This window comes from Neopelma chrysocephalum, unplaced genomic scaffold (assembly GCF_003984885.1).
Source record: "Neopelma chrysocephalum unplaced genomic scaffold, ASM398488v2 Primary Assembly neopelma1_43, whole genome shotgun sequence".
NCBI classification, from domain to species: domain Eukaryota; kingdom Metazoa; phylum Chordata; class Aves; order Passeriformes; family Pipridae; genus Neopelma; species Neopelma chrysocephalum.
Window position 1 is genome coordinate 5,594,969 of NW_020897702.1, and position 17,165 is coordinate 5,612,133.

At 39.3% G+C, this 17,165-nt stretch overlaps 1 protein-coding gene across 3 annotated transcripts in view; it reads left to right on the top strand.

Moving 5' to 3' along the window:
• The window catches only part of ATP8A2 (ATPase phospholipid transporting 8A2), a 329,286-nt gene that overhangs the window by 6,911 nt on the left and 305,210 nt on the right, over nucleotides 1–17,165 (top strand). The window contains exon 2 of one of the 3 annotated variants that reach the window (XM_027677858.1): nucleotides 16,894–17,047. The exons of the other annotated variants lie outside the window; for them this stretch is intronic. Coding sequence (XP_027533659.1) covers nucleotides 16,978–17,047 — 70 coding nt within the window. The 5' untranslated portion in view covers nucleotides 16,894–16,977. The remainder of the gene's footprint in view (nucleotides 1–16,893; nucleotides 17,048–17,165) is intronic. 3 annotated transcript variants of the gene reach the window in all.

Here is a 17,165-nt window from a genome sequence, read left to right on the forward strand (position 1 = left end):
TGTTTTATTTGAAGTTATGCCAGTATTTCTTAGGAAAGCTCTCAGATTTTTGATTAGAATTATTGCCAGCTTTTCATAATGAATCCTGTCTACTAGCAAAGTTCCTGGGCAGTTTTTTTCCAGCCCCAGGAATGGATAGATGTCTGTTTCTTTGAGAGTTCCAGGGTCTCAGACCACTGGTTGAGACCCATGTCTTACCATGGCAGTAATTCTTGATTCTGGACATTTTTTAATATACGATTAGTGGAAGCTAGAATGGAGCAAGCATACCTGAAAACAGAAGATGCAGAGTTTTGTATTTCAAGCCAAGGCACAATAAGGCAAACTTGACATGATACAGATTTTAATGAGTGACCCAGTCAAACTATCTACTTGCACTTGTCAGAGGAGCGACAGAATCCATATAGTTAGAATGCCACATACATCCATTTGTGTGACATTCAGAGGAGGTTTCCCTTAGAAGAAACCCCAGCTAGAGGTGTAGTTATCCTTGTGGTGAGCACTAAACCTAAATTAAAAAGCACATGAAATGTCAGTACATTAGTCTCAATACTCTCCATGTTGTGATGAAGAATCATGAAACATACTGTGGATTTTTTACTACATTTCCACTGCTATTCAGCCTTACATAGGATATTTTTGTTATTTCTAGCTCTAATTAGCAATTTGGAAATTTTTGCATTGGGGCATCAGTGCAAAGAGCAGATAAATGAGAACTTGTCTTCCATTGGACTAAAATAGTAAGAGCCATGGTTGTGTCAGACTCATCATTCATAACAGATTCAACAAAGTGTGTCAGATTGTTTTAGCCAAGGGTTTGGTCTGATGAACCTACCTTCTTTTAGAGTGTTGTAAATCAGGATTAACACAACTGAATTTAATGTATACATACTATAAAGCAGAGAAGGCAGCCTTGTATCTTATTTAACACTGACTGCAGGCTCTTGATTTTTAATTACTAATCTCTTGAATGCAGAAGACCAAACCTATTTCTTTGATTTCATCAAATAAGCAGGTAGTCAGGAAGAGTGAAAGCAAAAGTATTTATCTCCTTACAATAACATCACCCTGATGAATTTGCTACTTTGAACAGAAGGAGGGCTCAGGTGTCATCTCCTGTTGACCCAGCACTGTTCTGCCTATTTGTACAAAACACAGTAAAAGCAATCTAAGATCCTGTGCCTGTGAGATCTAGGAACATTCAACGCAATGCTTATACAAAGGATATATGAAACAAATACCCCAGACTTTTCTGTGCCTTTAAGTACTCTAAGCAAATGTCACCTTAACTTAATAGATGCAGTTTATTTGTAAATGGGAGACAAAAGATACTAAAAGAATATGAGCAAAGTCAACCTCAGGCATCATAACTCTGAAACAGATACAGAGGCTACATCTGCATTTGTCATATCAGTTACACAGCTGGGAATCAGGATTTGACTTGGAAACTTTAATCTGAAATCCAGTTGACATTTACTCAACATTTCTGCATGGAAAGGCTCATCATAGTTACTGCTTCGGTGGTCCTGTGGCTACTGAACTGAAATACACTGACATCCATCCTGGTGCCTTGTTTTCAAGAGGGACAGAAAGACAGGGGAATTAAAGTATGCAGGGACTCCCTAGACTGATGAGGGGACTACTCCTGCTTTACAGATTAACAGTCAGATCTTTTTCCTAGAGTTTCACTAATACAAGTGTACATCTGGAAGCCAACTTTGTACCATTTATCTGCTTGGTCATAGGAGGTAAAAGGAGCTTTCATGAAAGCTTAGCAGACAGAAGGGAAGAGAGAGTGCTAGCCTTTTCCCTCCAAACCCTTCCCTCAGATAAACTAATCCTAATCCTGCACTACCTGGAGATTGAGGACTATTCGCTCTTCACTCCTTAACTAAAATCTTGACCTTTGCTGAAGTTTTCCCACAATCTTCAGTAAGCAAAAAGGTTTATACCCTCTTGTTTTGATCGAAGTAATCTTATCTATAAATCTGAAATTTGCTTATCTGGTCTTTAAAAAGTTTTTAAACCCTACAGGTCTTCATTAGGGTAAAAAAAGGGAGTGATCAGTCTTCAGAAAGAGAAAGGAGTGGCTAAAAAGATCCAAAATATTTGCCTATTGAAACAGGCCCTGCTAAATATTGGTCCCCATCTTTCTTGTAGGCACCCTTCAAATACTGAAAGGCTGGAATAACATCTCCCCAGGCTTAACCTTCTCCAGGCTGAACAATCCCAATTCTCTCAGCCTTTTCTCTTAGGAGAGGTGTGCTCCATCTCTCTGATCATCTTGGTGGCCCTCCTCTGGACTTGCTATAGCAGATCAATGTCCTTCCTGTACTGGGGACTCCACAGCTGGATGCAGCACTCAGGGTGGGGTCTTACCAGAGCAGAGCAGAAGGGCAGAATCACCTCCCTCAATCTGCTGTCCACAGTGCTTTTGATGCAGCCCAGGACGCAATTGTCTTTCTGGGCTGTGAGTGCACCTTGCTGAGTCATATCCAGCTTCTCATCCTCCAGCATTCCCAAGTCCTTCTCCTCAGGGCTGCTCTCAGTCTGTTCATCCCCCAGCCTGTATTGATACCAGGCATTGCCCTAACTCAGCTGCAGCACCTCGAGCTTGGCTTAGTTGAACCTCGTGAGGTTCCCATGGGCCCACTTCTCAAGCTTGTCTGTGTCCCTCTAGATGACATCCCATCCTTCAGGCATGTCAACCACACTATAAAGCTTGAGAGGGATATAAACTCTGAGAGTGTTCTGCTTCCTGGACTATGTTTTCTGACATCCTGAATTCCAGGTTTGTTTTTTTTTTTTTATTCTGGAACATGGACAGCCTTTGGATACAGCTGGCAACCAAACCACAAGGGAGTTTTATGCATTACCTACTCAAGAGGTAGGATGGCACGTCTTCCAGCATTGCTAATGCCAGTTTATCAAGAGCTTCCTACTGTGAGATGTATGCTGTCACTAAAATTGCCCAAAAATATAGATGTAGTTTTCCCTAGTGCATTCCAGGTAGCCCTTCTATCACGGGTTTCTGTTAGTTGGGACTGTGAACACAGCATTTTTCATACACACTATTGCCCCATTACCATTCCCTCTTTTCTGACAGAGTGTCTCATAGGAGGTGTGCAAAATCCAAGATCCCAGAGTAGACCAAAGAAGGTCTCTTTAGTTGCAGGATCTTCATTGAAAACAGCTGACAAGGAAGTCTACTTTATCTCACAGACACACCTGCCATTTAAATTGTTGTCCATTTCCATCACTGACTCCATACTCTATGCTATCTCCCTTAAGTGTGCTTAGCCATGTTGGCTATGGTAGGAGTTCAAGTTAGATGGAAAGGACCATGTCTGGCATGGCATGGGAGAGAGAGCAGTAAGTGTTCCCAACCTGGACTGCAGAGAGACCTTAACAGTCCTAAACTTTTACCATCAAGAAAGACTGGGCTCTGAAGAAGAAGATTCTGCAGTCCTCAACAGTGGATGGTTTTGTTGAAGTTTTGGCCAGCTAGCTGATTACCCTGACCATTTTATTTGAGGGCTTTCTGCCAAAGCCCAAAAGAGAGAAAAATGGGAATAAAATAGCTGTAATAATAAATCTGATATGATTTTGTTGAGACAGTGCAATTTTGTGTCATTGCTAAATAGCATAGGATTTAAATAATTTAGTACTCCTTTTGGTCCTTTTTGCTTCATTAGGCAGCCAAAGTCCCAGAGTGTGTGTACTTGCCATTCCTGCTAGGATTGCTGTTGTTTACAGAGACATTAAACTCTTTTATCAGTGTCATCTTCTATGTAGACAAATCCAACAACCAAAGGCAAGAGTTAATCTTATGCCTTCTTCCTACCAGAAATTCTCCCTCTTTTTTTTTTAATTAAAGTCTCTTGTAAGACACCCAGCACTTTACATACAAACATCTTGCTGAATTTCTGCATCACTGTTACAGGCTGCAAATCAAATCAGAACAGTTTTGCCCACTGATGAGATGGTAGGATTTATATTTCTGTGTCCCAGTTCACGTCTAGTCAGGGCAGATGGTACTATTGGAGTGCATCCTGTCATTAATTTGGGACTCAGCAACTGTAAACAACCATATATTTTATTTCCATCAGAATTAGTACACAAACTAGCATTCAGTAATAAAATAGCAGTATCCTAAGGAGAAGCCACAAAATTTACTGGGGTAGAGAAGGACAACAGTGATGTGGTAGCTTCTGTCTTTGTGGGGAGCTAAAGCTGTCTCACTTCAGCTCCAAGTATTTTGTAATCAGTGTCTCCAAAGAAAGGGAATAACTTTAGTTATCTACTTCATAGGGCATATGAAGATTACAGGCAGCTACACAGTATTTATATGGTGCCGGAAAACAGAAGGAGGTATACAAATATATTTCTTTAGTCAAGTAAGTTTATAGCCATTAGAGTTACATTTTTTTCATAGTTGGCATCTGGCTTTGGTGGTGTCAGACTTCATGAAACTAAGTCCACATGGATATTCTGGAAAAAAACAAAAGAACTTGACCTCCTATTTAATCCTGTATTTCTTATAAAGGTTTATTGTTACAAGGGAATTTTATAAGCCATATTTCTGTAGGTTTTTGGCATTATTTTTTATTGTTTAAATGGTTTATTAACAGTGATTCTACACTAATATACATAATTCTAATAAGAAAATTGATATATTATTTTTTATAGACTAAAATTTAAGAAGAGTGATTAACAACCTGAAGAAGGGGGAAGGGAAGTCCTACATTAAGAAGATTGGCAGTGCTTCAACTGGAAGACTATGGTGTGACTGAGGCTATAGCCAAAAATAGAATTGGATTAAGAGAAGAAAAGCAAGTAGCTAAAACTAAGGTCAAAGCAGAAATAGATGCTTTAGAATTATCTCATACACCAAAAGATAGGAAAAGATATTTGAGGAGTTTTCCTATTATATGCACCTGTAAAAAGGAAAATCAGTTTACAATAAGAGGGACTGTGAAAGATCACTCAAATAATAAGTCAATTAAGAAGAACTAAGCTTTAAAATGTGAGGAAAAAATTACAATAACCTTTTCTGGTTGTTTATACAGGATTTAAGATGCATACTATTAAAAATAAATTTAAAAATAAGCTGTAAAAGATTGTTGTAGTAATACCAGCACTTAAAAAAGAAACAGTAAAAATAAGTTGTCTAAAACTCTCATTCAGGTGGGGCAACATAGTGACCAGTCAAACTGAATAGATTGTGCTGAACTCCTCACCAGAAAGCAGTCTTAACTAGATAATAACAAGTTCTACCTGATGGCAATTATTACAGCTCTGTTTACACTAATGAGCCCCAGATCCATAATTTGTGGGTGAGACAAGATAATGCACAGATAAAAAGACTTTGAAAGAGGAGAAAGGCAGTAGAAGGTCATGTCTATAGAGATTTTGGTAGGATAAGTTATAACCTATAAGAGACTTGTTCTTTCTTATAGCTTTGAATTTCAGTCAGGTGAGTTTCTTTGAAAGGAGGGAAGGTTGCACTTGTTAAAAAAATTTCTTTTTAATGCCTTCAACTCTAACGCTTTGAGGTCAATTGTGACTATCCTTATGTCTTCTTCAATTTTCTATGTGGAAAAGCTGAAAGCCTCTTTTCCTGATAGGTATGTTTATACATCAGTAATGTAAGGGTCTAGTAGCAAGCAAAGCCCATGTCTGCTTTTTATTGTAACGGTTTTGTTCTTTTCTCTGTGATTAGATATTGCTTGGTAAAAGTATAGCTAAAACTTAAATTTGGACAGCAGACAATTATAAATCTATATCAGAATAATTCCTTCCTCTAATCACGTGTTCCTGTTGTCATATGCACTTAAACTGTGTGCTGTGAGCACCTACAGTGGTGGCTCTCAACAGCTGTGTGGTAGGAGTTATGTTTCAAATGAAACGTATCCTTAATGTGTGAGACTTCAAATTTATTAGGGTGTAAGGCTTATCAGTGATGAGGAACTGTTGTTTTAACAATGAGCTCAGTATTAAGATAGTAACTGAGTGGAAGGGATTTCTCTCCATTGAGAAGTTCTACTATTCACGGCAAAATAGAACATCTGTGGGGGAATACTGTGGTAGTAATATTTCTAACAACCTCTAAACATGGTATAACAAACTAATGCTTACCAGTTGGGGGCTTCTGCTTATATATGACTAGATATCTTCTGTAATAGTCTGTGAAGAGAAATGAGGCTTTTAGGCTTTCATAAAAAATAGCTGTATGAAACTTGTCCCCAGTAGTTATTTCAGAGAACTGAGTGTTTGCTTTGATGTTTTATTTAAAAAAAAAAAAGTGAAACATACTGGGGATGGGAATGACTACTTCCCTTTCACAAGGTGTCTCCACTTTCATGAAGATACTTGACCAACCTGTATATAATCCAGGAATGGCTATAGGTCAGGACTATCTAAGACTCTGTCCTGAAGAATTTAGCACCAGTTTTGTGCCTTCAGCCATTCCTTGCCCTGAATATAAGGAGAGAGAAGAGTGACTGACATCTAGCTGATAAGACTTTCTTAGTAATGAGACAGCAGTGCTTGCTGTACCTGGATGGATGCACTGTCATTGGAAATTGAGTCAGCCAGTTGTTGATATTCAGCTTTCAGCAGTGGTTGGCTGGTTTCGTCTTTTTTTTTTTCTTCCTTTCCTCCCTAGGGCTACTTTTTAATGAAAAACTCCTCCAGTACTAGCATATGAGTCATAAGCATAATTTCCTCTAAATTCACAGCAGCCTATGCAATACTAGATAATTAAATATTGAAAAGGTCTGTGATTCTTGTCTTTGCTCATTCCAGAAGCAATTGCAATAAAACTCTGCCTATTGCAGGCAGGTACTGGAGTGTCTCAAAAGTGACAGATGGATACAGTACAAATGTACTTAAATCTCAGAAATGATGCAATAGGTCAAGATGAATCCTAATCTGATGGAAAACAATCATTTAATGTTTGAGCAATGACAAGCCCTGCGTGAACCCTAGCAGGAGACCTATATGGTCACAGCCCCAGCTGGTCCAGTCAGCATAACTCTGCCTAAATCAAATTCATTGTCACCAGTCTGCAGCAATTCAGGGGCTTCTCAGAAAAATCTGTGGAAACACCATAATATATCTCTTAGAGGTCAAGCCACTAAGACTGTTACCTCTCTTTTGGTGAGGGGGGTGGAGGGAAGAGGAAAGAATATTTTTAAAACTCATACAGTACAGATGCTCCTGACAAGATAGCTGTTCCAGGAAGAACAACCAGCATAAGAAGGCTTATTATGTTGGGATTTTTTAAATAAAAATGCTTTATTGGGGAAAGTGTCTCCAGCTATGCTATAGTTTAGGACTTCAGCATAACAGTAGCAGGTGGCCGCAGCATTGAAATAACTGGTAATTATATTTTTGATATAATATGCTTCAAAGGGAAAAGGAAGAATCCACATGAATTTCTAGCTCAATAAGCTTTACTCTCGTCCTTGATCTGGTCTTCTGACTGAGGCTGCAGAGCAGAGATAAGACTGGCTGATACCGCAAATCTGTAAGCTTCTCTTATCTGTGACTAGTGCTCTCTTCTTTCAGGGAACAGGCAGAGGCGTGTGATGGCAGCTTTTCTCTTGTCCTCAGTTAAACATAGAACTGCTGTTGAGTTTTCTCTTTTGGAAGTCTGTTTATACATCCATTAAACTGAAAATAAACTTGTCCTACACCAAAGATGTTCATTAAGTTCACAAGTCTGTTTTGAACGTCGTGCAGATGAATGTCTTTGTTAAGTTGCCCTAATCATAACTGTTCTGTGTTCTGGTTTTGGTAGTCCTTGGTGGTACAGATCAGTTGTAATCAATATGAGAGGTTCTGTACTAGATTCTACACCTGGTGCTCAAGGCTCAGAGTACAGGAACTATTCTTTTGGGTCCAAATGTAAGAAACCTGAAGTGCAGACACCCATTCCTCCACTCCCTTGCTGTAACTCTTCTCTTGGGGAGGTGGTGGTTTCAGTCTAGCATTCCAAGTCCTCTGGAAACTGCCAGGTGGTGAGGAGGGCTGCTAATTCTTGCACCAGCATATTTACTCTTGTTTGAAGGTACCTTAAAAGGAAGAAAATGTCTGTTAGAGACAGAAAATGCACCTTAGGAATGTGCTACCTCTCTGCATATGCCCTGTGTTGTGATCGTGATATAGGACTGTGGAATCCCTCTGCCATGTATCTGTTATTCCTAGAGCTCTGAAAATAGTTAGCATGAGGTTTGTTGTCTTCCTGCTGGTAACAGTCAACTCTGTTGTCCACTCTGCACTGGGGATGGTATTTCTTGTTTCTCTTGTTGAAGGAGTGTGATGGGTCTGCGTGGGTTTTGCTCATAGCTCTGGGCTTCAGTGCAGTCTTCTACATGGATGTGAAGTGTGCCCTTCACCATGTGGGATTGCTGAACAGTTCTTGTTCTGAAGGTGGAGGACTAAAATATTCTGTCTGATTAACAAGACAGTATTAACTTTCTTCTTGCATTATGTCAGACTTCAATGTAATTATAAGTATTACATTAGAAAAAACACCAAGAGTTAAATAAGAACATGATAGACTAATTTTATTAGTTACTGCACTGGGCAGTTACAAAAGATGCTGTTTTGTGCAAGGCATTTGGATGCTGCTTGACACAGCTGAAAGTATACTGCAATTAGAGAGAATGAATTGGTTGCCAATTTCCTCTCTTGAATGCTTCCATTAACAGTCCCACTAACAGTTGTAGTGAACCTTTAATGAATACAATAAGCCACATAATCCACATAAGCCTGTGTGGCTTGGTACATGGTATGTTCTGTAATGGTACCATACAGTCATGTTTTCTATCTGATTTGCTAAGTACTTTATCAACAGTGTGGTATGACTTCTATTAAAAAAAAAAGTTGCCTCAGTGAGAATAAATTATAACTTCAGAAAAACAGAAGTAACAGAGTAGTAAGGATATAGTTGATTGGTTATGTGCTGTTCTTAGTTTAACATTCAATCCTTAGAACTTGTAGTATGATGCTGGATTACCCTTTTGGGTAGGCTCATTTTGGTGGCTTGTGCAAGCAGTGGAAGTGCTTGGTGATGCAGACAGTATCTGCTTCATGCCAATTCAAAGGCATGTCTGAGTATCTAAGACAGTAGTTGGATGCTTATGCCTGTACCAAATAGTAGGACCTTCATCTAACAGAGCCAGGATGGGGTAAATTTAGGCCTTGCTTCTGCAGTAGCCTAGTCACTTGTCCTCCAAGTGATTCTTCCCTGTTATCTTCTGCATTACATGTAACATCACTATAAAGTAGAGAGAAGTGGTTTGAAGAAATGCTGGAAGGAAAGACTGACTATGCCTGGCTGTATCCATCAGTCAGTCCTTGATAATCAGAATTAGTAGTCTTTCTTCCCTCTTGCAGAGGAAGGGATATATGGATTTGAAACACTGGGATTCAAGGGAGTTTGTTTTAACCTTAGTTTCCTACTCTGTAGTCAGATGTCTCCTTGTAAAGGCAGTATCAGCTGTCTTGTGTGGCATATAGGCGTGCTCAGGGTATGCCCACGTGGTCATATACTTAAATATATTTCTGAAGGCTGGTGTTCTGCTAACATCCTCTGGAGTATGGACTGATGGGTTTGGGGATGTTGTGCTTCTGTTTTGGACAAATGTGGATGTAAAAGGTGAGAGACATCTGGGGAATTTAGTAAGGGTGAGTTGAGAGTTGCCCTCAAAGGTGCTGAGGGGGAGCCCCACTGTTTCAAAGCTGGCTCCACCTGCAGGACCATTCTCTTACAATGCCATAGCACAGGTCAGCATTCAGGATGTTGAAGCTTTCAGCAGCACTAGTGAGGAAATGGGGTTTGGTAAGACATGGCTGGCTTGCTATTGGTTGAACCCTTTCCAGTGGCAGAAGTTGGCAGTGGTGAGATGAAGACATGGTGTTGGATTTGTTGTGCTTTTGCAGTGGGATCCACCACAAAATGTAGAGGGGCTATCACTGGATTGGTTGGCAATAGAGCTGTGGTCTGCTGTGTTTTGTTCTTAATTGTTAAAATTTGCCCCAATACTGTTACCAACTCATATCTGATCAGGGAAAAATATTCATCCTGGTGTCTCCATAACAGATGAGGTGCACTAAAGAAACAGTGCTTTACTAATGTGTGCTTTCTTTCTACTGAACTCTTCCCCAATAGCTGTACACATGTGTACAGACATGAGAACAAACATGTCCTCCTGAATAAATTGTTTTCCCAGTGCTCTTACAATTTAATAAAGCAGTGGGCTTGTCTTAATAATCTGACTGCTGTAGGCTGAAGGCAGGTTAGCAACTCTACTGATCATGCCTGTTGCTTTTAGCTACAAGACCCTCACCTTACCCCATTAAGGGTAGGAGCAATTGTGTCCATATATCTCATAGCTGCTGCACAGTGCTGCCTAGTGAACAAATGGCTGGTCTAAACTGGCTTTGACAAATCCAATGAATTATCTGCAGCCTAGTTCATTAACCAAGTCTGAGCAGTGACTACTGTGCTATTAGTATTGCTAGTGGTGTATTTTGCATGCTGCCTTTCCTCTTCCTCTCCTGCCGCCTCTTGATCAGCGCTGAAGTTATGAGGGTACCTCCTAATGCCCTGGATGTCTAGAGCAGGGGTACTGTATAAATAATTCATAGGGCTTACAGGTTTCAGGCAAGTCTAGTTAGAGTGGGTGGGGGAAACTGAAGTTGAATGATGATAGAAGGTGCACAGTACTGGATTTTCATCTGATGCAACTTTGGATTTTGTTAGAGCTATTCTAGATCTCCCTGTGGTAGCTGAAGCCAGCTTTTCCCAAGACTCACCAGACTGCTTATCTTAGTTGCCAGAACAGAGCTACCTCTACTGTATAGCCTGTCTGCCTGCTGTGGATTCCTTTGTGGTTTTTTGGTTTTGTTTTGTTTGCTTGCTTTGATTTTTGTCTGGTTTTTTTGTTTGTTTGTTTTGTTTTGTTTTTTTTAAAACCCAATGTGTTTTGGTATGTAATGAGGATTGCTCATAAGGGAGTTGCTATGGATCCATTAATCATTAGAACACCTTTCATGAGAAGAGTCTTGGGGCTGCATTAAATCTGTCTTGAGAACCTGTAGGGAAGAGGCTGTGCTCGGTCTCTGTGCTTGTAACTAGAGTGTATCATCTTTGAATCTTTAACTTCTCAGTTAGATTTTGGCCAAAGGCCAGAAATTAGGCCATAGGGCTTTGTTAGGCAAGAATTGGTAAGTAGTGCAGTTTCCTTTTGGATTAGTGGATGTGTGGCCTTTTCTTTTATGAGGCATTTTTTGTATGTGTTTCGACTGGTAAACAAGTTCTTGTCTGGCCTGTTAGAAGGCAGCAGTCTCAGGCATAGGTCAAGTGCAACTGCCACAGGGTATGAGGAATGCATTTCTTTGCTTTATCCTGTGACCCAAGATCTTGTTAAATGTTTTTATTTTCCCTATTACAGAGATCTAGCATTCTTGCCTCTAGAAAGAAAAAAATAGCTAAATCAACTCTATAGCATTTTTAATGCAGACTTAATGTAAGTGCAAATAAATGCAAGAAGCTGTAGTGGCTTCAGGCTACTTACAGCAAATAGAATTATCTTAACATAATGAATGTTTGTCTTTTGTTGATGTTTACCCAAAATGATATTAACAGTAAAAGGATGAAACAAAAATGCCTGTTCTCTTTATTGATAGTATTACATTGTTTGCAAGTATTTAATCTTCTTTATTGACATCAATATTTTTGCTTTTTAAAGTAAAAAGCCTATTTAATGTGGAAGCAAGTGCATCGATAAGTGAGACAAAAGCATTTCTAACTGGATTGCAAGGATTATCTATTAATAGTCGTGCTACTTTAGTTTGTTTTGGTGGTCCAAGTTAGTAGAACACAAGCTAGGTGGAAGGGTATTAGTTCACAAAATTGAAAATAGTTCACTATGATTATTTAGTATTATCTTTAGATAACAGATGTGTAAGAGACATTGCTCCTATTTATTTAAAGGCTGGGTTTCTGTGCATTGGTTTTCATGTTAATTGGAAAGGAGATCCAGTGAAAGTGAGTGAGAAGTTGGTTGTCCTGCTAGTAAAACCTAAGAACTAATCTGTTCCTGCTGCAAGCTTTTTTCCCCTAGTGTGTTTGTAAATCAGCCTTTGAAGAACTGTTCTCTGGTAGTCTTGAATGTCTTCATGTAAGTCATAGATTACCTTGACTGACAAAGCTGTATTCCTAATATACATGGCAGGGGTGGTCTTGCTGTACAAGTACAGAAGTGGCTTTGGAAGTGCAATTAGCTCCTATGTTTTGTCATATCATATGTTGGCAACATTGCAGAAGGCATGTTTACAGTAGGATCCTGCATCTCCTACGTTTGAATACTGGAAAACTGCTCTGGACTACTTTGAGAACAGAGGTTCATCCTGTGGTATCTGTTAATGTTGGCCTCTTACTGAGGCAAACTGAGCTTCTTTTTCTAGCCACTAGTATGAGAATATGAGTGACTGTTATTATCTTTCGTAACAATAAAATTTATGGTTTGTGCTTTAATTTTGACTGTGATTGCTTGATAAATAATAGTTTCTGGAAAGAAAAGCACTTTGTAAACATCAAGGGCACTGGCTAAAGGTAGTACCAAGCTAATCTAGGAAGAAATGTAGCTTTATTGAAAACTTGTTCTCTCTTCCTTTGCATGCTAGGTGTCTTAGAAAATGCGTTTCTTTAAGATCATAGCTGCACTTGAGTGTGTGTAGATGGGACAGTGTTTAGAGCTGTCCCATAAGAAGCCTCTAAGCATGCATGCTTATGTAGTGAGTAGTAAGCAAGCAGCACAAATTTGGTGGTAGGTGTACATCATTCTTATCGTTAGAGCTTGCCTAGTTTTATGGTGCACTTCTGTAAATAGTAATGAAAAAATCATACTTCAGCAAGATGCTTTTCTTTCAGACAAGTTGTGGGGGCTTCAGGCCACAATATTCTCTCTGTTGTGGGATTTGGTGTACTTCTTTGCTATTAGCCTTGAGATTAAGGCTTGAAGTCATTCTTGAAATGAATTAATGCTTTAGTACCTTGCTGGATTTCTTACAAGAGAAGTCAACAACTTGGAAGACTGAGTTATTCAAACTAGAAAACTTCTATAAGCTGCAGTAAATTATTTTTTCTTTAAATTTGAAACTTACTGGTTGCTGTAAGACTTATCTGAAACAAAAGACTGCTAGCGGATGGGACCAAATACCTTTACTACTAGTCAAAGGATGCCTCACAAAACAGAAGGTAGCATAACCTGGCTGTTTTTTCAGGCTCTCATTTTGCTCTGGAAAAAACACTTGGAATTTCCTTTCTTCCCTTCACCTTTTGAAAAGGAAGTATTTGAAGTCATTTTTTTCGGAGAGGGGAATATAGGAAGGTATCCTTTAGAGGGTTACTAGATTGTGATGAATCTCAGATTTACTGATTTTAATATATGTTTAAATAAACAGAATAGATATGTAAAAAGCTGAGTCCTCTGTAGATCTTATGGCAGGATGGACTTCGGTGCACAATAATGAAATCAAAATTGTTATACTTTTTGCCATTAAAATTCCATCAGTTAGCTGCCAATTCCATCCGTGAATTAGCTGACTCATCACTAATCTCATCAAGATTAAGAGACCTTAATCTTACTCAAACAACATTTTAGCCCAGAGTAAGAGGCTGGAAATTGATTTTTTTTCTTGTTTGTACTGCATGTGTTTGTATACATGTGTTTACTATTTCCTGATATACGGCATGCTATCAGCAGCTTGGAGATGATCTGATAAAGACTGAAAATTCTCTTACTGAATTATTTGAGGTTACATTCTCAAATACTAAATTATTCGAAGTCTCCCTAGCTGCTGAGCTGCTCTGAGAATTAATTCCCTTCCCAGTCTATGGTAGGGAACCTGAATCTGTGATTATACAATCTAGGGAAATATATTTAAAAGAGAACCTACAGCTACTATTTCATTATTAACAAATGCCTGTTAGAAGAATAGTTTTCATGACCCTGCAGGCAGTTCTATGCACATCTGCCAATGTTTGCCATCATGAAAGAGTAAAACTGGTACTCAATTCAAGTTTTACTTCAGGACTCTTTTGAACAGGTGCTTTATATAAACCTTAAAAGCATGAATACTGGAGGAGGGCAAAGAGCAGGTTTCTAAACTTAAACAACATCAAACTATGAACAATAAACAGAAATTGGTTATGCCTTAACTCTTGGCTGGAAAATACTCTTAAATGCAAGTGATAGTAGCAGTTACTACCCTGCTTCCTACCTGCATTTGTAAAGTTGATTTCCTAACTAGGAAAACAGAGCTTGAACTAGTGGGGTTTGATACAACAGTACAATTATCTTAAATAATTTGAATACACTGTGTGAGAAACTGATGCTACAGTAGCTAATTTTTAATATTCACCCATTCTATTCTCGAAACAGCAGCCTCAGACAGAAGGGAGTAGATGCTACCCCCACCAATCTGTTTGGAGTTGACATGCTAAAGCTTTGTAACATCTTAGAATGAAATAGCAGTTAAACTAATATTGGGTGGGATGATGAGGTGTAATGAGCGGAGAACTTGTCAGTTCATCCCAACAAAAATCCCATGAATTTTGGTGATACCAAATCCATTTTGAAATTATTCAAATGTGGGCTTTCTAACTTAATGTTTAAATAAAATGTCCTATTTCTGCTGTAAGGTACTAAGAATTCAAATAGTTATATAACAAATATAATTTATGTCTAAATATAACTGTAAAGAAGTACATTCCAGACTTGAGAAATCATTAGCTGCTACAAGACTTGAGTAATTGCTAATTAGTGTGGTTTGTGGCCAGTACTCATGGAGTCACTAGAGTAGGAACAAATGCACTTAAACCAGTTGTGGTGTTTGGTTTCTGGCTTTTAGTCCTTCTTATTGGCTTGCCAGAAACCTGTCCGATGTATTGTCTGGCTTTCCATACTGAAGTACAAAGAATGAAGAGATATTTGCTTTTTGCAAGTTATTAATTGGGTGAAATTTGGTTTTTTAACAACTTGCAGGATTCTGAGCTCTGCTTGTGGCTGTGGGCATTGTGCTGGTTTCCAGTGCTGTGCTGCATTTCTCTTTGCCTGTCCCACTGACTGTGCTCAGGGAAGGTGCCTTGCTGGCCACCACCTGGTAGATACACAGTCAAGTAGTCACTTTGTGTGGAATGAAGGTGCTACAGCTGTTCAGCACATAGTGAAGTGACCATGTATTTGAGGGTGTGGGCAGAGGAGTGGCTGGAAATCTGAACTCTAACAGTGTTAAGCAGCTTAAACTTATCTACAGAGTAGTCTTCTTAGAGGAGCACAAATCTCTTACTCCCTGCAGAAGGTAAAACTCTCCATTTTTTAGTAAGGAATTTAAAGAACAACTGTATGCAGAGGAAAAGCGGATACAATACTATCTACTCATGGATTCATTTGTGTAGGGAATAGATAATGTTCTCAAACATTGTTCTCAGATGTTTTCCTCATGCATTATGCAACATGCTTCCCTAATGAAAGCAGGATAAGAGCACCTAAAATGTTGAGCTACCTTCCTCTCCTGAGGAAAAAGCACTTACTTGTAGCTAGCAGTGTCTTCCATGGTCTCCTGTCATTATGTTGCTCATAATTATTTGATATCCCCTACGTGATTATCTCTTGCCAGCCTTAGTGGTGCCAGTTGTCAGGTCATGTCTGATTTTCTGCTCCATGCAGCTTTGGGTTCATGAAAGAGATGGGCTTGATATACCCCTCATATGTGGAGTCTGGCTTTGCACAGGCATGAACAGAACTAAACCCCCAAGCTGATGGTGTAATGTTAGTGTGCTGGTAGCTTCAGAAAGACTGAACTGGCCAAGGTGCAGTTGGTACTTAACAGCCAGTGGTGATTCCTGTCTTCTTTCCTTGCTAATGTGGTCTGGCTTTCTCAGAGTACACAGCTGTCCTAGCATAACTCTACTCCCTTGCTAAAAATAGCAGATGCACCACTCAAGTAGGCCTGTGGCCCCAGGGAACTATTCTACAGATCTAATACTTTGCTGGCATGGTTGCTTCTGATATAGTTCAAAAAGCCAAATCCTTACCTCCTCCTATGACTGTCTTCTGAGGTTTTAAGTTTTCTATTCCCTATCCAAAAAGCAAGCAAATAGTTTAGAGTGGGGCAGTGGGGGAAGAAGGGAAGACAGACTGCCAGGGAGGAAGGACCCTGGAAAACTGTTCTTAGTGCTTGATAGTGATATATGTGGCCCATAAATAGGATTACTAGGCATGGTTATCCAAGGTGCATCTGACATAAGTACATGTGACTCTAAAGAGAGACACATACTCATGGGGTTACTACAGGTGAAAAGCAAATGAAAACTACTATTTCCTTTCTTAAAGGAGAGGGGGTTTTATTAGCTGAAGTGATAGCTGAAATAGTTTTTAACCTTTTCATTTGACAGCCAAAATGCTATTAACCTTGCTCATAGGCAAGGGAAAGTAAATTAAAAATAATCCTTAGAGACCCATTCATCTCTGCAGGTATAATGACCTGTAACCTCACAGATACCATCTCTGTAAGAACAGAACTTGAGTTCTACTGTATCTTTGTATTAGGATTACACTTGAGAAATTGTGCTTTGAAACCTACTGGGGAGGGGTGTGTGTCAAAAGTTGAGGAACTGGGCAGGTCATTTTTTCAAGTGCTGAAACACAATGCTGAATTTCCCTTTTTTTTTTTTTTGGTTGAAACGTATTAGAATGTTTCAGTGAAAGCCACAGCTGTCTCTTTGTGCATGGGTATACGCAGACACCTACTGCACACTTGCCTCCTGTGAATCCAATGCAGAGCAGTTTGAAAGTGCAAACATATATTTCACAGATTACCATGAGGATCACTTTAATCAGCTTTGAGACCTGCTAATGCTGTAGAGATCTTTGAAGGACTACCGCTGTTTTCATCTCCATGCAGCCAGTGCAAGAAGGAACGAACATCATGTCTCTGTGCCATCGCTGGAAGAGATGCTTCTCTCTAGGTAACTGTACAATGGGCAGCTGCTTTTGTTGTGCATTACACGGAACTGGGGGTGGACAGAATTAAGAACAACAGCTTTGGGAACACTTTAGAGCAAAAGGTCACTATGTATTCAGTAA